Source organism: Rhinichthys klamathensis, unplaced genomic scaffold (genome assembly GCF_029890125.1).
Source record: "Rhinichthys klamathensis goyatoka isolate OS25496 unplaced genomic scaffold, OSU_Roscu_1.1 h1tg000281l_1, whole genome shotgun sequence".
NCBI classification, from domain to species: domain Eukaryota; kingdom Metazoa; phylum Chordata; class Actinopteri; order Cypriniformes; family Leuciscidae; genus Rhinichthys; species Rhinichthys klamathensis.
Window position 1 is genome coordinate 2,200,491 of NW_026606800.1, and position 21,946 is coordinate 2,222,436.

At 36.7% G+C, this 21,946-nt stretch overlaps 1 protein-coding gene across 3 annotated transcripts in view; it reads left to right on the top strand.

Annotated features, from left to right (window-relative positions):
- The window catches only part of runx2b (RUNX family transcription factor 2b), a 51,937-nt gene that overhangs the window by 15,311 nt on the left and 14,680 nt on the right, over window positions 1-21,946 (top strand). For all 3 annotated transcript variants that reach the window (XM_056269305.1, XM_056269303.1, XM_056269304.1), the window contains exons 3-5: window positions 3,839-4,095; window positions 5,657-5,813; window positions 13,662-13,766. In XM_056269305.1, the coding sequence (XP_056125280.1) occupies window positions 3,839-4,095; window positions 5,657-5,813; window positions 13,662-13,766 (519 nt within the window). The remainder of the gene's footprint in view (window positions 1-3,838; window positions 4,096-5,656; window positions 5,814-13,661; window positions 13,767-21,946) is intronic.

Genomic DNA, 21,946 nt, shown 5'->3' on the forward strand with positions numbered 1-21,946 from the left:
CATCAAATTGCTCCCCACATAAAGCCATAATTAAGTGTCTCAAAAAATGCACCACTGTGAAATAGAGCCCTGATCCAGGGACTTAAGTGGCTGTACTTTTCCTCTCAACCGTCGAAAGAATGCAGGACGAGAAAGGAGCAGAGAAAAACACTCATGTAGCAAGTTACATAATCCCAGGGCTGTATGAATCTGAATTGGAGTCATTTGGATATCATTAAAGCCCTGGAGCTCAGTGTCTCTTCGTGTTTACATTACCAGTCAACAATGGTTTCTTTGTCCCGTGTCATCACTTATAATTGGGGGGGGGGGGGGGGGGGATTTTTTTGCACGACTACTTGTCTGGTTGTGTTGAAACCGGCCTCTTTCAGCCGTTTCTGATGAGCTACCCGCGCTGGATTACGCTGTCAGCTCGGCGTATCACGGCATCAGCAGATAAGGGTTCGGTTACGTTCGGCTTATCACATCATCAGCGTTTGAGCTGGTTCCAATCCAGCACGAGTGTCTGGTGACAAACAGCTCAGAATAGCGCGCAGTAATCCCGGGTTCTTGCTCGGTGGATGCCTTCTAACCCCTCATCTTTGTAGCACATCATAGCCAGCTGTGTGGGCTCCGCTTGGCTCATTAGGAGATCAAACGAGACGCCCCGAAAAGAAGTGGGCAGAGCTCTCGAGGCACAGCGAGCCACTCCAATCACGTGCCTTCGCTCAACGCTGATATTGCTGGCAGATGGCGGCCATACTGTACCGGCAAAGTGGATTCAGATGTGATAAATGCTCTTTGATATCTCGTTGTGTATATGATTTAACACGCCTCTCGGTTTGGACATGTCGACAGTTGCTTTATTCCTCTTATTAAGTTTTATTTGCATCATTGTTTTATTGATAGCCACGAATCTCGAATGCAGGGACTGTTTGGCATCCATCTGCGAGGCTTTATTAACGTGAATCATTTTTCATCAACATTGATTTTATTTCCCAAACAAATCAGTGATTGAGACTTGTGCAAAAATCAGGCAAGCTGTTGGAATAATAGACAGGGTGTTTGTGAATTCAATAGCATCTACTTTGATTTACCTTTTTTTTTTTTTCTAAATTGAAAATTGATCTTTAATAACGTTGGCCAATCTTGAACACATTTTCGGTGCTCGGGGCAAACGGAGAGGCGGTGTAATTCAATCGCAACTTGTATAACTCAAACAATTTTTTCTCTCTCTTAACGACGTGCCAGATGCATGTCAGTGCTTCCTGAAGCTTTTTCTATCCCTCCCACATACAAGAGACTCGCAACTTACCCAAGAAACCATCGCCACCCCCACTCATGCCACCCTGCAAGACATTCATACAGTATACGTGAGCAATACTGAGCTACTTTAGCCTGTTTTCTAGCTGTAGTTATGAATCTGTATTCCTGAACAAGCAATCAGTATCATCCCTTTTTATTTTGTTAGTTTCGCAGTTGCTTTCGGTTGGTTTGTTGTTGTTTTTTCATGACAAAATGGCAATATCTGAAGGTCTCAATGTTAGCTGTAGGATACCATATTGTAAATGTCTTGCTTGTTCTTCATGTTCTTTCACGTTTTTTTCTTCTCTGCTCTTCAGGAACATGTTTAAGGCATATGGTTTTCCCTTCGACTGAAATATTAGGTTAAACGTTAAAGCTGAAGGAGGTCCCAAGACAAACATTTGGGAAAATTTTGATTGACTGCTGTCACTGATTGAGCCAGATTGATTTCTCTTGCACATTTCCGCCAAGATTAATTATTAGACCCTTTGTTTATATCCTATTTTGTTTATTGGCTGTGTCTGTGTTCCCATCAAAATTATGGAGCTATTATTCCAATGAATTTTTAAATGTGTGAAACATATTGCAACACTTATGACTTGGGTTAATCACAATCCGTGAGCCTGTTGAGTCAGAGGGAGAGATTGCCATCTACAGTATCACTGTGAGATGGAGAGTTAGAGTTATTAGATGACATATTTTAAATGGAAGGCTGTCTGTGGATCCTCTGTTCAGAGAGTCAAAAGAAGGTTTGCTCAAACTGTAGCCTGTTTAGTCTGTGCTTTATGGGGTAGCAGTGCGTGTGGGAAAGTGTATAATATGATTGTGAAAATATTCTGTCATTATGGTTCACTCAAACTATCAGCATGTTGCTCTGTGAGTCACACTTTCTTAGAAAAAGATATGAGAAGCTTTCAGGTAACTCCACTTAATTTTCACTTTTACAGTATGTTACATGTAGTTATTATTGTAATTATAAATTCTGCATAATACATGCAACTAACCCTAAACCAAACCTAATCCTAACCTTACAGTACATCTAGTTAATTAATATTACTCAGTACTTAAATGTATAATTACACCAAGGACACCTTAAAATATAAAGTGTAACTTTTTCTTTAATTAAACTCCTTTTTTGGATTGGAGGGTATTTCTATTAATAATATATGTCACGTGTATTTTTAAATGTTAATATTATAGTGTTTGTCAGCCAAAACAATAATTAAATATTTTATGTTCATTTTTACTGTTAAATGATTTGTATTACTGTTAAATTTTGCTAGAATATTAATGGCAGGTTCTGTTGTGACAATATTATTTGGGCATGTTGTCACAAAAGGTCAATGTGTTTTTCCTGGTCTATAATGTTTTTAAAATTGTAGTCAATAATCGACTTTATGTAGAAATGTCCACTTTATTAAGAAACGTGACAGCAGATACTGATACTATAGATATAAAGGGATAATCAGTACTTTCTGAATTCTAACCATAATTTAAATATTTCCAATTGCCCTTTTTTCAGTGTCTAAAAAACACAACATACTCAATATAAGTCCATATTGTGAAGTTCTTCTTGTAATCACCATGTGTGGTTTAATTAATTTATGCATGCAAATCCCATTGCCATTTTGCATATAGAAAAAGGACCCAGCCTAATTTAATAATGTCCTTTCTGCGACCGGTTTCAAGGAAAACATAAAAATGATGTATGATATTTTCATAATGCAGTAATTGAATCTATTCAGGACCCTACAGAGACAATTTCCATTCAGATATAAATGATAATAGCAATGCAGTTTTAAACTCTCACAGGCAGCGTTATAGACTAAAGGTCTACATGATCAGTGTACAGTTGAGTTGACTTGAGTTGAAATTTTATGATGTGATCGGGACATCACGTGTTTGATTGGCATCACTTTAATGATTGCATGATGCTGGAACTATATGAACCACAAAAAAGAGAAATCCCTGTCTTCAAAGACCTACCACATTGGAAGCAACAAACATTTCGCCTCCTGAGCTCTTTTCATCCTTAAAGCTTATTTTGATCCTGCGCTCTCCAGGGAGCGCCATTAGAGAGAACTTCACTGATCCAACACACCAGAGACAAAACATCTCCTTATATTTATTATTAATTCATATGCAATGAAACCTGACTGTGTCTACTGTACGTCTTTATCCGGACTGAAAGCGCGCTCTAGTGCCGCTGCTAACACCTATACGTTTCTGATTCGTTTTTAGACAAATTGTCTAATCTGCTATGATAAGATTCATACAATCTTAAAACTTTTTCAGAGACATGACCAAACCGTGCACATTAACCTTGTGGCGGTGAATTAAGCGACTTTTAATACAGGAAACGTAGTTAATGACGACTGAGCGCAAAGCGCCAATTGAAGTCTGGTTGAGTGTGTGTGTAACCCGCAGCACTTCCCAAACTCATCAGACTGCAGCGCTGAGCGCACGGAGAGGGACTGACGGCGCTCCTCACACGCAACGAGAGGACATACGTTCGTTTTTCGGCTAATTTCGACTGTTGTGATGCGCATTCCCGTAGATCCCAGCGTCGGACGGAGGTTCAGTCCGCCGGTGTCGGTGAAGATGAACGATGTGAACCCGAGCGCAGGACAGCAGCAGCAGCAGCACCAGGACAGCGCGGTGGTGCCGAGACTCCGCGCGCAAGAGAACCGCTCCATGGCCGAGATCATCGCCGACCACCCCGCTGAACTGGTCCGGACCGACAGTCCAAACTTTCTCTGCTCGGTCTTGCCTTCTCATTGGAGGTGTAATAAAACCCTACCGGTTGCGTTCAAGGTAAGAACTTGTTTTTAAATATGCGTCTTGGAAAATGCTTAGTCTTTATGACAAATAGTCATTTATTTGAGTGACATGTGTAACGATTGTTTGGACGATTGTTGTGTTAGTTTTTAGGTCTGCATAACTTAGTGAAAATCGAAGCTTGTGCATGTCAAATTTTCTATGCAATTTAAACACTTCTGACTGCACTGAGAAATAAGAACATAATTAGCCTACAGTAATATGATGTCTTAATTTAATAAAACATATTTAAACAGCATTATTAATAGGCCTTATACATAATATACCAAAACATTTTGCGAATTGCCTTTTAGATTTTAAGTGTAGCATGTGCTAGTTCGAAATTACTTTTATTTTAATTGTTAATATTTAAAATAATTATTTCTTTGCTGTCCCTAAGGACCCATCATCTTAAATGTATACAAAAAGTACTTCATATAATTGTATTAATTTCAGTCAGTTTTGCTGAATGTGTCTATTTTGTCAATTTGTCACGGATAGTTACTGTGTCAGTAGTCTGAATTGTGCCTTTGTACTATTTATACTCTAGTAAGAGTGTGTGAACAGCAATTTTCCCCCTTAATAACAAAATAGACTTTACTGGAACAAAGCTTCATTTAATAAGAAATAATGACATTGCTCTGGCATTATTCACTGTTTGATGTGTAATTCTGGCCTGTGGCAGAATCATTGCTCTTGGCTCGTGTTTATAGTCAGGCCTGTGCAGGTGTGGTTAGCTATTAGGTAATTGCCAGATTAGTAGCTAGATTAGTAATGATGAAATAGAATTCCAAGATCATATGCATGCAAATATATCGCTTCAGGTGCAATATGCTGACTCGTGTACTTACTGAACTAATAAATGCAGTCTGATGTAAACAACATTTTTAAATGTTTAATAACGATAATGATAGATTGCCACACAAGCACAGCATAGACATGCAACAAATTATTTAATAAATCATATTTATTATTTTATGCCAGCTGCTTTTTAGACTGCTTCAATCATGCATTAAAAGCCAAATGCATTCAAAGTTAAAGGAATAGTTCACCCAAAAATGAAAATTCTGTCATTACTTGCCGGTACTCACCCTCAAGTTGTTCCAAACCTGTATGAGTTTCTTTCTTCTGTTGAACACACAAGAAGATATTTCAAAGAATGTTGGTAGCCAAACAGTTGACGGCACCCACTGACTTCCAAAGTAGGAAGAAAATACTATGGAAGTCAATGGGGACCAAAAACTGTATGGTTACCAACATTCTTTAAAATATCTTCTTTTGTGTTCCACAGACAAAAAGAAACTCATACAGGTTTAGAACAACATGAGGGTGATTTTTTAATTTTTGGGTGAACTATCCCTTTAAAACTTGAATTCATATATATATATATATTTTTAATGTTAAATCTACATAAATACGCACATATGTTCAATTGTTTGCATGGAATCCTGCTATTAAATAATAATCAGAAGTCACAGGAGCTGTCTGAAGAAGCTGCTGAACAGAACATCTGCGCACATGCACTGTTTGAACCGTTGCATCATGGGTCTGTCCGCAGGTGGTGGCCCTGGGAGAGGTGGCTGATGGGACGGTGGTCACAGTGATGGCTGGGAATGATGAGAATTATTCAGCTGAGCTCAGGAATGCCTCAGGAGTTATGAAAAACCAGGTGGCCCGCTTCAACGACCTCCGCTTTGTGGGCCGAAGCGGAAGAGGTCAGTCCACTTTTGGAGAAATGTTTAGATGGTTTTCGGATTGTTGAAATGATTTAAATCCCTTATCATGCAGGTTTACATTGGGAATGTATTTATATCCAGGGTGGTTTGCATTTGTGAAGAAAATCAAAAATGAGCTTAACTGTCACTCAAAAGTTTGGCCACACCTTTTTTATGATTACCGCTTTCATGTTAGAGTATTACGGAGCCCCTGAAGGGGACATGGTGATGGAAAAAAATTAAAGATGGAAAATTAATAAGACACTTACAAAATGTTTGTGTTCCCCCAAGAAACTTTTGTGTTCTTCGCGAGCAAACGCAAAGTTTCTCAGGGGAACACAAAACATTTGCAAGGGAACGCAAAAGCATCGCCAAATCATTTTTCCTCCCATCTCATACTGTATATTTTTTTTCTTCACCATGTCCCTTTTGGGGGTCTGTAGAATATTGGTAGCTATTAAATCATGAAATAACCAAACATGAAAGTGCTAGAATCATGTATGGTAAACAAATCATCCTTTTAAACCGTATTAAAGATGTTCACGTGGATATCGGACACTTGTTGAGGCTTTCCTTCACTGTTTGGCCCAACTCATTCAATTTTGTAATTCATTTTTTTCAAATTAAAATGCAGTCAAAGCACTCAAGTGTTTCTCCTAGCTAGCTAAGACCTATATATCAGTAAAATAATGCAAAAAAGGTCTGCACTCGAAAAATACTTTTATGAGTATCAAGCAGGAGATAAATTTAAAGATTAGTTAAAATGCACAATTACAGTACACAATTGATATGTAGGACCAATTTATATTTAGCTACAGAATTAATTGAAAGTATTATACAATAACTTTTACATCATAAGGTTTTGAACATCATGAGAAACTTCAAGCTTTCAAGCTTGTCCAAACAATGCACTTTCTACAAGTTTACTCCTGTTTACCATATGATATTCCAGATTATATTATCACACCATGCGTTTTTCTATTAAGCTTAATCATTTTGTGTTTATCTACACTTGCACAATGTCATGTGGAGAAATCCTCCAGGGAGATTTGGTAACAGAGGCACGCGGTCAAACAGGGACACATGACATTCTTAGAATAATTATAGTCAGTCTGTGTACTGAGCTATCAGTTACGAGCCAACACCGTTGTGAAACCACATCACCACATTGGCGGTAAGAATGCACTCATTAAATTACAGGTCTGTGTGCGTTCGGCACTAAGGTTTCTCATACCATCGACGGCAACTTAGGTGCCTACGTAGCGGCCTTTTGTGTGTTGGATGATTTTGCATATTGCTCAGATGATTTTTTAAGGGTAAAGCGTTAAATTCTGTGCTTTTAGAATCACTGCATGAAATTGTAAAAAATAATGATTCTTAAAAAAGCCTATCATTTTCTACATTGGGAAATAACGATAATTTATTCACCTTTAAACATAGCATTACCGTGAGCTATGAGGTTGTTAATTAATAGTATTTGTTTCTGTTTAAGCCGTCAGCCTGGCTTATTTCTTTTTTTTTTTTTTTACAATCATGGTGAAAAACTAAATTAGCCATGATGCTGTACAGGAAAATTCCACCAATCAGAGAGTCGCCACAAGCAAAACTCGCCAAAAGAGCTCTTTAGCTCCGCCCACTCCCATGAAGCACAATGAATGACGTAATTAGGTGTTCAAGCACGAAGTGCTGAAAACCTATTGTATTTGTAAGGATTTTTAGGTGTTCAAGCACGAAGTGCTGAAAACCTATTGTATTTGTACTGATTTTTATTATTATTATTATTATTATTATTATTATTATTTTTCTTCCGCCGTAAAACGCATCGTGCAGCCCAAACCGTAAGTGCTAGAGACTTGAAACTTGGCCAGTAGGTAGTACAAAAATCGAGGAGAGGTTATCAAATTATGAGCCCGATTGGCCCATAGGTGGCGCTATAGCAACCAATTGCACAAAACTGCTCATAACTCCTAGACCGTAAGTCGTAGACTCAAGTGTCTTATATCACTGGAAAGCTGGTCACCTGACGAAAAAAACGTATATCTCCGATTTAATTTCCGCCAATATAGATTTTCCGCCATTTTGAATTTTGTTAAAAAACTACTTTTGCGAACTAGTCCCTGGTTTTTTGTCCGATCGGAACCAAACCAGTGCAGAAATGTTCTTTGGAGTCTGAATGTTAATAATTATTGAAAAAAAGTTGAAATTTCGATTTTTGGTCGCTAGGGGGCGCAAAATGAACATTGTGGGAGGAGCCTATTTTACTAAAATGGCTATAACTCGATAAGGAAATGAGATAGCTTCACCAAACTTGGTACACATGTGAATGAGTTCAATCTGAGGTCACAGTAAAAAAATTGCATCGATCGAACACTAGGTGGCGCTATAACATGAAAAAAACATATAAAGGGCTGACCGTTAGTCCGATTGACCTGAAAATTGGTATGCAGTGTCTTGGTCCAAGGCCCCATGTATGTGTAAGAGGACATTGGCGTATCTCAAAAAACATGGCCGCCATCGGCCAATTAAGTTTGATCACCTGTGAGACGAGGTTAATGGAGGCCAATCAGAACGAAACTCGATGGGCATGTTCGACTCATGGCCCAAGAGGTCTGTAAGAGTTTTGAAAGAAATCGGCCACTAGTTGGCGCTAACGAGTTTTACGGCTCTGTAATCACGTGGTGTTGCACATATCGCCACAACATGCATATCATTTGATAGATCTCCTCATGTTGAACAACTTTGCCTCTAGAACCATTGCTGTCAATAAAACCGTTCATTAAATATTCATGAATATGTTAAAAACCTACTTTTGCAAACTAGTCCCTGGTTTTTTGCCCGATCGGAACCAGACCAGTCTAGGACAATTCTCTGGACTCTCTAGATCAATAATTATTGAAAAAAAGTTGAATTTTGCCCTTTTGTTTGCTATAACAGGATCATTTTTAAAAAGAGGCGTGTCAAAACACACTCAAAACCCTATAAATCATAAATAAAAACTCGGAAGTTCACAAAAATTGGTGAGCATATGTGACATAACATCATTAACAAGCATGCAAAGTTTCATGGAGATCGGACAATAGGTGGCGCTATAACTGTTGAAAAGCTTTAAAACCATGTATTTCCTATGGTAAATTGCCTGTATTGGCTGTAAATGGTGTTTTCCATCTATTATGTCAGTGTTTAAATGTATGCTAAATAAAACTTAATGTCTTTTGATGCTTTTGTGCTTAACGGCCTTAAAGGCCTTAACTGCTTGAACACCGCTAAATGCTGCTTGCAGCTTTAATTATTATTATTATTATTATTTTTCTTCCGCCGTAAAACGCATCGTGCAGCCCAAACCGTAAGAGCTGGAGCCTTGAAACTTTGTCAGATGGTAGTACAAAAATCGAGGAGAGGTTATCAAATTATGAGCCCGATTGGCCCATAGGTGGCGCTATAGCAACCAATTGCGCGAAACTGCTCATAACTCCTAGACCGTAAGTCGTAGACTCAAGTGTCTTATATCACTGGAAAGCTGGTCACCTGACGAAAAAAACGTATATCTCCGATTTAATTTCCGCCAATATAGATTTTCCGCCATTTTGAATTTTGTCAAAAAACTACTTTTGCGAACTAGTCCCTGGTTTTTCGCCCGATTGGAACCAAACCAGTGCAGAAATGTTCTCTGGAGTCTGAATATCAATAATTATTGAAAAAAAGTCGAAATTTCGATTTCCGGTCGCTAGGGGGTGCAAAATAAACGTTGTGGGAGGAGCCTATTTTACTAAAATGGCTATAACTCGTAAACAAAATGAGATATTTTTACCAAACTTGCTAGACATATGTATGAGCTCAATTTGAGGTCACAGTAAAAAAATTGCGTTGATTGAGCTCTAGGTGGCGCTATAACATGAAAAAAACATATGGCCACCTAGTGGTTAGTCCGATTGACTTGAAAATTGGTATGCAGTGTCTTGGTCCAAGGCCCCATGTATGTTTATGAGGACATTGGCGTATCTCAAAAAACATGGCCGCCATCGGCCAATTAAGTTTGAGCACCTGTGAGACGAGGTTAACGGAGGCCAATCGGAACGAAACTCGATGGGCATGTTCGACTCATGGCCCAAGAGGTCTGTAAGAGTTTTGAAAGAAATCGGCCACTAGTTGGCGCTAACGAGTTTTATGGCTCTGTAATCACGTGGTGTTGCACACATCCCCACAAAATGCCTATAATTTGATAGATCTCCTCATGCTGAACAACTTTGCCTCTAGAACCATTGCTGTCAATCAAACCGTTCATTAAATATTCACGAATATGTTAAAAACCTACTTTTGCGAACTAGTCCCTGGTTTTTTGCCCGATCGGAACCAGACCAGTCTAGGACAATTCTCTGGACTCTCTAGATCAATAATTATTAAAAAAAAGTTTAACTTTTGCATTTTTCGTATGGCTATAATAGGGTCATTTAGAAAAGGGGCGTGTCCAAATACACTCAAAAGCCTATAAATCATTCAAAAAAACTCAGAACTTCACAAAAATTGGTGAGCATATGTGACATAACATCATGAACAAGCATGCAAAGTTTTATGGAGATCGGACAATAGGTGGCGCTATAACTGTTGAAAAGGTTTAAAACCATGTATTTCCTATGGTAAATTGCTTGTATTGGCTGTAAATGGTCTTTTCCATCTATGGTCATATAATTTTCATATCATAATGTTCAAAATCAGTGCAGTACAATTCTCTGGAATCTCTAGATCAATAATTATCGAAAAAAAGTTGAACTTTGCCATTTGGTTCATTATAACAGGATCATTTATAAAAAGGGGCGTGTCAAAACACACTCAAAAGCCTATAAATCATAATTAAAAACTCAGAACTTCACAAAAATTGGTGAGCATATGTGCCATAACATCATGAACACGCATGCAAAGTTTTATGGAGATCGGACAATAGGTGGCGCTATAACTGTTGAAAAGCTTTAAAACCATGTATTTCCTATGGTAATTGCCTGTATTGGCTGTAAATGGTGTGTTCCATCTATGATCATATAATATTTATATCATAATGTTCAAAATCAGTGCAGTACAATTCTCTGGACTCTCTAGATAAATAATTATCAGAAAAGTTATAACTTTATTAGGGTCACTTCAATATGTAGCCTTGACCAAGAAAGCCTATATCTCTTCAATGAATGCTCAGATCTTCTTAAAAACAAGTCAGAACATGTGACTCTAAATAAGATAAGAAATAATGCATCTATAACAGTTTAAAAGGTTAAAGTTATGACATAATGGCATATTAAGCCAATAAGTGGTATTCTACTGCCCCCTGCTGTTTAAAATAGTCATTTTGTCATGCTACTAACTACTAATATTCTATAATTCTTATTTAGAGTTTATAAAATCACTATTTTAACATTTACACTCACATTTTGTCAAAATTCATCTATTGAAGCATTGTGTCACAGACAAATGTTAATCCTGAATGAGACACAGTTCAGATCACTTTATCTACAACAGAATGTGTGAGTGTAGTCCCATGTTTCTGAATAAATCCTGAATAATCTGATTAATAGCTTGCAAAGACATATATTTTAATGGTCTATAAGCATTTCATATATTTTCATTATATTTTCATAATGACTTGTGCGTGTGTGTGTGTGTCTAGATCTGAAAGCACCTGTGAAAAGACTTTATTAATAAGTAGAGTGGCCAGCAGAGGGCAGTAGAAGACCACTTATTGGCTCACTTTCATTTTAACAGCCTCGAGTTTCAACAAAATTCTGAACTAAAGCAAACCAGTTTTTCCATGTTAACTGCATTATCCATGCTTACTATAAAATCCATTATAACAATTACTATTATAACACAATCATATTTTGTCAGAGTGTAACACTTTATTTGTACTGACACATGCTAGATGCATGGTAAATCATACTAGAACGCAGTAAATCATGGTAAACAGTCGTAAATCATGCTAGAACAGGGTAAATCATGTAAAGCATACTACAACATGGAATATCATGGTAAAACTATGGTAAATCATGCTAGATTCATGGTAAATCATACCAGAGCGTGGTAAATCATGGTAAACGATGGTAAATTATGCTACAACAGGGTAAATCATGTAAAGCATACTAGAACATTGTGAATCATGCTAGATTCATGGTAAATCATACTAGAACATGGTAAATCATGGTAAAACTATGGTAAATCATGCTAGATTCATGGTAAATCATACCAGAGCGTGGTAAATCATGGTAAACGATGGTAAATTATGCTACAACAGGGTAAATCATGTAAAGCATACTAGAACATTGTGAATCATGCAAGATTCATGGTAAATCATACTAGAACATGGTAAATCATGGTAAAACTATGGTGAATCATGCTAGATTCATGGTAAATCAAACTAGAACATGGTAAATCATGGTAAAACTATGGTAAATCATGCTAGGTTCATAGTAAATCATACCAGAGCGTGGTAAATCATGGTAAACGATGGTAAATTATGCTACAACAGGGTAAATCATGTAAATCATACTAGAACATGGTTAATCATGGTAAAACTATGGTAAATCATGCTAGTATCATGGTAAATCATGGTAAACGGTTTTCCATCTATTATGTCAGTGGTTACATGCTTGCTAAATGTCTTTAATGCTTATGTGCTAAAAGGGCTTAACTGCTTGAACACCGCTAAATGCTGCTTGCAGCTTTAATTTAATCTTGAGTCTGCAAACTGTGCATTAAACTTCAAATACATTGTTTTCATATCAACATTTTTAAATGAGTAGTTTTATATTTATTTATATATCGTTTTTTATATAGTTTTATATATCGTTTTTAATTTGATTATGCCGTTCACGATGCTTCATGGGTTTGTAGTTTTTTCATTCATAAAGTCGTTTAGTTTAACAATCTTTGTATTTTTTCAAATATAGTTTAGCAATATTATGATTCACCTCCTAGCTGGTTGGCTTGTTTCTTGGCTTAAAACGCTTTAACGAAGACTATTTTTGAAATCCATATGGGAGAAATAAATAATAATGAAAAGATAGCCACGCCCCCAAACTTACACCATTGGTTTTAAGTCAAATTGAAGTTCTATATTTAGACAGACTAACTTGCAAATAACTTATTTATTGTTGTCTCTGCATGGGGGAAAGTGAAGAATTACACACTTCACTAAATTTAGTTTTTTTTTTAAATCCTACACTCCATAAAAAGATTAAATAGAAATATTTTGGTTCCTTTATTCTTAAAGCCTCATGATTTTTGACACTTGGAGATTAATTTTATTTTATTTTTGATTTATTCGATTCCAGGGCACGATGACATATTGTATTACCAATATGTTCAAATTATTTTTACATTATGAGAGCCATTTGGTCGTATTTAATTCTATTTTATGATCACAAGTCTTATGAATTCACTGTCAGCAGATCTGTGCTGCTGTGTGGTGCTGAGATTCCACGCGTCTTGCCAGCTGTTTCCCATCGTTGCCAAAGTATTCCACCCACTACTTCCTGTCTCCCCAGCAAACCAGGGGCATTCATGAGTAGGAACCATTGGAGCGTCATGTTAATCCCTTGTTCCCCTGTATTAAACCACCAGAGAGCACAAATTGTCTGGAAACAGTGTTTAGGGAAGTGAGCTGTCTAGATTGCCGATGCCACAGTTTAGCGTCGCACAATTTCCCAGCAGCCCACTGTCCTGTTCATGTTCTGAGAGCAACAAAAAGTAGTCCAAAATGATGCTGAAGTCATTCAAATCTTTAAATATACCCGGATTATAAACTCAAGGAGCTCAGTCTTGCTTTGACACTGAGTAAAGCCCTTCAATGTTTCTGTGTTTGCACAGGGAAGAGCTTCACCCTGACGATTACAGTATTCACAAACCCACCGCAAGTGGCCACTTACCACAGAGCCATTAAGGTCACGGTGGACGGACCGCGGGAGCCCAGGAGTGAGTACACCTTATATTACATACGGCTGTGACTAACCACATCCACGAGGCCTGTCATCACGTCCACCTCTCTGTCGGGCCGCAATCGCACCTCATCAAAGGCTTGCGGTCACTCGTGCATGTGCTAGTGATTGATTTATTTATTTTCTGATTTCTGCCTCAATCGGGTTTGTCGTGAAATCATTGCCGAAGAAATTCTCTCAGGGTAGACAGATTGATGGCTTTAATTTAGCTTTGAACAGACTGGAGACTTGGTTTCAGGATTGCTATTACTATTGGGAAATACATATACAGTATATATATATCCAATGAAGTCAGCATTAGTCATGGAACGGATTGTGGTACTTTTTCATATTTTCTGTTTAACATACAAATATAGTTATGATTTTTTTTAGTTTTATGTTTAAGTAAGTAGCACAAACCCTTCCATGACTAATGCTGAATTCATTGGATATATATATATATATACTATAATTTCTGAGAGAAATGGGATATTCAGTGGAATAATTGAATGCTTTTGCAAAGTTGTGAAACATCTTGCATGTGACGAGAGAGGAAAAAGTTCACGTAGCATGTGCACTTCATGAACGAATCACTAGATTTGGTTCTTTTCAATGAATCATTTGAGCCAATTGGTGAATCATTTTTGATCAAACACTGGAGTCATTGGATTGAATCTGTCAGACCACTCACTTCCTCATTGAATCGTTAGTCTAACTTACTGAACTGCAGATTATTGTGTCCGGTAACACTTTATTTTAAGGTGGCATAGTTACACGTTACTTACTATTAATAACAGTAAATTATGCATAATTACAAGCAACTAACCCAAAACCGTAACTCTATAGTAAGTACATGTAGTTAATTAATATTACTCAATACTTATTTGAGTTAGTACAGTGTACCTTAAATATCCCCTTAAAATCAAGTGTCACCCTGTGTCCTACTTAAAATGAGTCAATGTGTACTTTTAGAAAGGTTAGTGAAACTTAGATGAGTCCATAAGGTAAAGATATATATATACACAACAGACATTTAGAGTTTTGTTGTGATCATTTTAAAGTCAACATGAATCAAAATTGGTATTAATATATAATATATATTTATATATTAAAATTAAATGTATTATAAGACAGATATAAATATTCTTATTGTGAACAATTCATCAGTGCATGTTTTTCCAATTATTATAATTTTTCGGTCTGTGTAATCTTCAAATATTAAATAAAAAATATATATATACCGTGTATATATATATATATATATATATATATATATATATATATATATATATAAAATATTTAAACATTTTATTTAGTTATGTTATCTTTAAATATTTTATGTATATTATAAAACCAATATTTATTATGATGAATGATTAATAAATATTTGCTATGATTAATACAAGTATTTTTGGGCTGATTTATTTGTATTATATAATTCTTTTTTCTCTCTCCAACATAAAACTCCTGTGGGAAACACTGCAACGAATTGTGCACCAACTAAATAAACAGTTCATTTTGACTATAGAGAATTCCGACTTTTGCGAGTTGTTTCTGGTAGCCGGCTGGTCTGTCAGTGTTATCTTAATCAGCTGTCTGTCTCAGCATTAGGTTAGTGTCTGCACAGAGGTTCTACCGCGGTAACATTGTGCTTGCATCAGCTTGTTTTAATGGCACTTATAAAACAGCGGAAAAAAATCTACTACATCTGTCAGTGCCAACTGGTCTGGCAAGCAGCTGTTTTACTTTATTATGAAAAATATATACTTTCGTCTTGGCTTAGAAATCAAGCCTATCACATCCCTAACAACATTTCTGCCTCTCTTTTTCTCTCTGACTTTCAGACTATTCTCAATGAACACATATGGTACTAGTATTTAGAGGCTGTATATGGTCTTGATTCTTCATTGTATTACAATGGCCTCTAGCAACTACAGGCCTCGTCTTTGATGTTGAAGACTTCCTCTATTTCTGCCTTATCTATGAGTGAAGTTTTTGAAAGGCTTGCAGGCCGTGTTATTGTGCGTAGAAACAGATGAAAGGGTATTTTACGGGTGGCTTTTTGTATAGCGCTGATCTGATATTGGAAAGCTCCTGTCTCGGCTTACAATATGCTGTCAGATTGCAATTAAGAATACCACGTCTCTGATAGACCGAAAGATTTCACATTCCACAATTTTAGTGCATATATTGCACAGTATTGTCTGTATACTGCTTATTATTATGTGTTAAAGAAGTATGTGGAACAGTATGCAGTGTTAAAAGGATAGTTCCCCCAAAAATGAAAATTCTGCCCTCATGTGTCAAACCTGTATGAGTTTCTTTCCTCTGTTGAACACAAAAGAAGATATTTAGAAGAATGTTGGTTGACGGTAGCCATTGACTTCCATAATATTTTTTTTCTTGGCATGTTAAAAATTGTGGTTTAAAAATTGACCTTGATGTCACGAGTTCATTCATCACACTAGAAATGGAAATTAAAGTGTAATGCATTGTGGGATTCAGTAATAAATGCAGTGTGTTATTGTTGTATACTGAAATAGCATACTAACATACTATTGCTATAACTTTTGCTGCAGTATATAGTATGTATATTGTGCATAATATGCCGATTTTCTGTATGCAAATAGAATACCTTGATAAATACCTAATACGTTTATCAGAACAGTCAATACTGTGTGCAATATTGTGTCCCAACTTGACCTCTCCTTTCCAGCCACAATTGTTAAAATAACTTTTTTTATTACTATTATCAATGTTGAAAACAGTTGTGCTGCTTAATATTGTTGTGGAAACCGTTATACATTCCGGTCAGGATTCTTTGAATTAGAAAGTTCAAAAGAAAATGTAGGCTATTTGAAATATAATTTTTTTTGGTAATAATAAAGTCTTTACTGTCACTTTTGATCAATTTAATGTGTACTTGATGGAAAAAAGTCTTTATTTCTTTTACTGTCCCTAAACTTTTGAACAGAAGTGTGTATATTTATTTATATTTTATATTTTTGGGGCTATATATCAATAAATAGTCAGTTGGGTTTTTTAAAAAGTATTTGTCCTTTAATTTAAGTCATGTCAATTTTATTTTTAACTATTATTGAATGTATAATTGACAGCAACTGGTAACTGGACACCACTTGCCTGGTGAACATGCAATGTGATGAGGTCATGTGACTTACACAGAGAGCTACAGTACATGCAACTTTTGCCCTTCTTTTTTCCCAAAAATTGGGTAATATGGCATATTTTTCTGAAGACAGTGGTAGTAAGGCAGCAAGGCACGTCCGAATCCAATGATCGTGTCACATCCGGTCTCCCGAGAATCTTCCATCTGATGTGTTTTTGAAGGCAGCATAAATGTATCCTTCACTGCCTTTGATATCCCACAATCCTGTGTGTCCCATTCCGTGACAGCTGAGCTAAAAAATAAATATGGTCGTCTGAAAATTGCGGTTGATGGTCAGTTTGTGTGTAAATGTAAATTTTTTACCTTCTTTTCCCACTTTTAATGTCAATTAATAGTGAGAAATTACTATAACTACTATACTACTATAGTTTTACGGCTGTGTTCGAAATCGCCCCCTATACCCTCATTCACTATTCCCTACATTACTCCACTAATATAGTCCACTTGAAGAAGTGAATGAAAACGAGCGAGTGAATTCGGACACTGGCTGCGCCGGTATAGGCTGGCAATTTTGCATAAACCTTAATTAAACAATCTTATAATCAATTAAAAAGGAATTTATACCTGTATGATATCACACTATAACCACATTGGACAAACGGTTTGGAAAATGGATGGATGGATGATTCTGCGGGCGCCATCTTTTGGTGAGACGCGGGAATTCATTCGACACGACCTTCACAGTGCATTATGGGTATTCTCTAGCTGTTGAGCATACATTTGTTGTACACTTGTTATTGCGGTGCATTGTGGGATTGAATGAGTGCACTAGATAACGTCCACAATGGTTTCGGACACCACTACAAATGGCTGTCCCCTCAAGTAGTGCCCTATTTAGGGGTATGGGGTGTGATTTCGGACACAGCCTACATGTCAAGTCATTGCCTGATAGGGCAGCGAGGCACTTTCGGATGAGCTTTCAGACTTTCAGTATAGACACAGTTTAAATACCAAAGGATCAAAGTCTTGAAACATCTACTGTACAAGAACTTTGGTGTTTGGAAATATCCTGAACTGTTAGTGCTATAAAAAGAGAGAGCAGTCATGCACCACATACATCTACGGCATCAATTAAGCAGAGACAAGGAAACAAATGAACCAAGAAATAAATGCGCAAAGAATTTGTCAAACATCACCTGCGCTCTGAGCATGTGCAGATGTCCATGCGCTCGCTACGAGACTAATCACATATGCCCTCTTAATAATTTCACATTTCGCACTGATTTTATCGACGAACGCCTCATTTCTGCCTCATTAAACCTCAAATTGGCGTTAATGAGCAGGTAATTTGGGAAGAGGCCCGTCTCGAACCTTCAGACAATGCCTACAGTGTGCTGTCAGGGTGTCCTGATGGAACATCTCTATGTGTTTATATTTTTTGAGAATCATAGAAATAACTGTAACATGTTTTTTTGTACATCAAATTATTATTATTTCAGTCAAAATATCCTCATTATGTCCAGTACAGGTGGCTGTAATGCTCGTTTGGGTCGTGTTTTTCCCCGTCCACCACACAGGCCTCCTTCTGAGGCTGATATCCAGTACAGGAAGCGTATTAATGTGTTTGTGTATTTAATAGATCTTGATGGGTGCCATATGAACTGTGAATCAATAGGGCCAGGAAAGCGCTAGACAACGAGAGCGTTGAGTATTTCTCTGTGACAGACGTCTCTCAGTGAGTTTGCTTCTTGATTGGCTCACACATGGGTTTTTCTCTTAGCCAGAAGTGCTCAGCTCAAGTCCATACACCTGTTTCTTATTGCAGTTGTATCATAACAGTGCATGCTGTCCTAACATTTGAATTGAATTATGGAGAGAGTGTTTTTTGTTATTTTAAAGGTTATTGCAGGAATGAGAGTCATTGATATGTCATAGCTACTTGTTGCTAAATGGCTGCCATTCGATCGTTTTTAAGTTGCAAGGTCAATGTTTCTACATGTATTAATTTGCTGGACACCTTTGCACTTTATTTCTTCCAATACATTTTTTTAAACATAAAATAACTCAAAGAAAGTACCAAAAAAAAGTTTATATATACACACTACTGTTCAAAAGTTTGGGGTTGGAAACATTTTTTTCATGATTTTGATGCTCACCAAGGCTGCATTTTCTGGATCAAAAAGATTATAAGAATATTTTAAGAAATATTATAAGAATTTAAATAACTGGTTTCTGTTTTAAAATATTTTAAAATGTAATTTATTTCTGTGATGGCAAAGCTGAATTTTCAGCATCATTCCTCCAGTCTTCAGTGTCACATGATCCTTCAGAAATCATTCTAATGTGCTGATTTGAAGCTCAAGAAACATTTCTGATTATTATCCGTTGAAAACACAGGAATTTTTCAGGAATTTTTGATCATGCACTACGAGATCAAAAGAACAGCATTTATTTGAAAAATATTTTCTAAAAGTCTGTCACTTTTGATTAATTTAATGTGTCCTTGCTGAATAAAAGTATCAATTTCTATGATTTTTAAAATATTTTTATGATATACATTAATTATATGATGTTTGAAAAACATTTCATAAAAAAGAGGGATTAAATTAAAAACAGATTTTATTGGTTACTTCAAACTATGCATTAATAATTTCAGCAATGCAATATAATGTGTATATTTGCAATACATTGTGCTTTTCTATCTTTTGGCATATGAAGTCTGTTCCTTCGGAATCATACCCATGATGTTGATATTTCGAGTTCCAGGCTTTAGAAGAAAATTCCTTGTCAATTTTTTTTTTTTTTTTTTTTTTTTTTTTTTTTTGGTTATTTGGTTATTTGGCCCCCACCCTTTTTTTTCTTTTCTTTTTTTAAAGGCAAAAATGCAGAAAGTTTTCTATGTTAGGGTTAGAGTAATGATAGAGAATATAGTTTGTACAGTATAAAAATCATTATGTCTATGGAAAGTCCGCGTTAAACATGAAAACCCAAAATGTGTGTGTTTTTGTGTTTTTCCTGGTAAACCCTACATTAAGGGGACAAAATGTCGGCAATATCCGAAATCCTTGTCCTTGTGGGGAAATTTTTGGTCCCCATGAGGAAAACAGCTTATAAATCATACTAAGTGATGTTTTTTTTAAATGTTAAAATGCAGAAAGTTTTTTGTGATGGGTAGGTTTAGGGTTAGAGTAAGAGTAAGGGGATAGAATATACAGTTTGTACAGTATAAAAATCATTATGTCTATGGAAAGTCCCCATAAAAAAGGAAATCGATTTTTTTTTAAATGTAAAAATGCAGAAAGTTTTCTGTGAGAGATGTGTTTAGGAGTAGGGGTAGAGGATAGAATACACAGTTTGTACAGTATAAATATAATTATGTCTATGGAAAGTCCCCATACAACATGGAAACCCAACTTCTGTGTGTGTGGGGGGGTTGTGTGTCTAATAGCACTCATTAAGCGTCATTTGATCTAATAGTCGGGGTGGAGTTGGTTAAACTAACATACCTGCACTGGGGGCCCAGTGTAATTATGGATTCAGTGTTAGACTGTCACTCTGTGTAACACCTATAGGAAGTGCATGCATCTTTGTCTTTCCATAGCTCAATCACAGCAGTCACACAGCACAACTGTTAGAAGTCACAGAGACCGCAAGTAAATCTGCTCAAAATCCCCTTTCAAGCGAATTTGCTTGAAGCTAAAATCCCAAATCTGACACGAGTCTCATTGTTTTGACAATCTCACACATCAACAAGTTGAAAGGGGATAATAATTTATCCTTAGCAATAACAGCGGCTGATATTACAGTAAAAAAAGAAATCTCACGGCACTCCTTTCAAAACAGACCACACAAGACTGATAGAAATTATTTAAGCTTACAATGAATGTAAAAAGAAGTCGGTTTCACTTAGCAGAGGCGTCACTTTGGGGCGAGTTAAGTTTACAATGGGAACTGCTCACATAAACCCAACCAAAACAAGAGAGGAGAAGAAGAGAAAACCAGAACCGCAGGCTCGGTCCGTTCAGACTGTGTGTGAAGGTGCCAACCACCGAGGTTGTGTGTGTTTGCGTCTGGTTTGGATAGTTGCTGCGTATATCAGTGCTGCATCATTAGAAGTCGAGAAATACTGATGGCGCCCTGTTCCGAGTCACACTGCTTTCATATCCGCATGGAGGTGATGAAGAAGTGTGCCTGCGGTTTGAAAAGGGCTGAGGGCCCTGTGTGTGTGTGTGTGTGTGTGTGTCTGTACCCCTTCCCTGCTTGGCTTTCCTCCTAAATGCTGAAATGTAAAGACCACACAGACACCTGGCAACACTCCACAACAGCCTGGCTTTTTCCTCCCACTTTCCCTTTTCTACTTCCCCTCTCTTTTTCTCTGATTTTCTTTTCCAGTTTATTCCGTTCTTCCGCTGACTTTCTCAAAAACCCTGTTGATGACGGCCGGTGATGAATTTCCATAATTTCCGGGCTGCCCCGACAAGCGTATGTGCGTCGTCCGGACGTCTATTCGATGTGAGATCTGTAAGATGTCTAAAACATTCCCTGTCGAACGTTTCGATGACGTTCAGCAGATGTTTTTTGTGAAATTTGCAGTGGCCTCGCCCACAGGTAGTGATGTCATATACGAATATTTATTTTGGGAGAAGCGGCATCACTGACAGAGACAGATGGTGAAGATGCTTTGGGTTATTTTAGCCATCTCTCAAATACTAATTTTCTTTATTTAGACTTTTTTCATGCTGAAATGTTTCACATGACAGACAACACGAGAGAGAAGCGATTCCACAGAAGAGGATTTATAATGAAAATCTGTTCTAAAATCCAATATTAGTTTAATTTTTTTTTCTTTTCTAATCATATATACACTAACAGTCAAAAGTTTTTTAATGTTTTTAAAAGAAGTCACTTATGCTCACCAAGGCGATTTTCGAAGTAAATTATTTTGTTTTATGTAAGGTTTGTAAGGCTAAGTTATAATGCTTCGGAATCTAATGAAGTATGAAATTATAGCTACGAGTAAAACATAAAATCAATTACACAATCAAATTAAT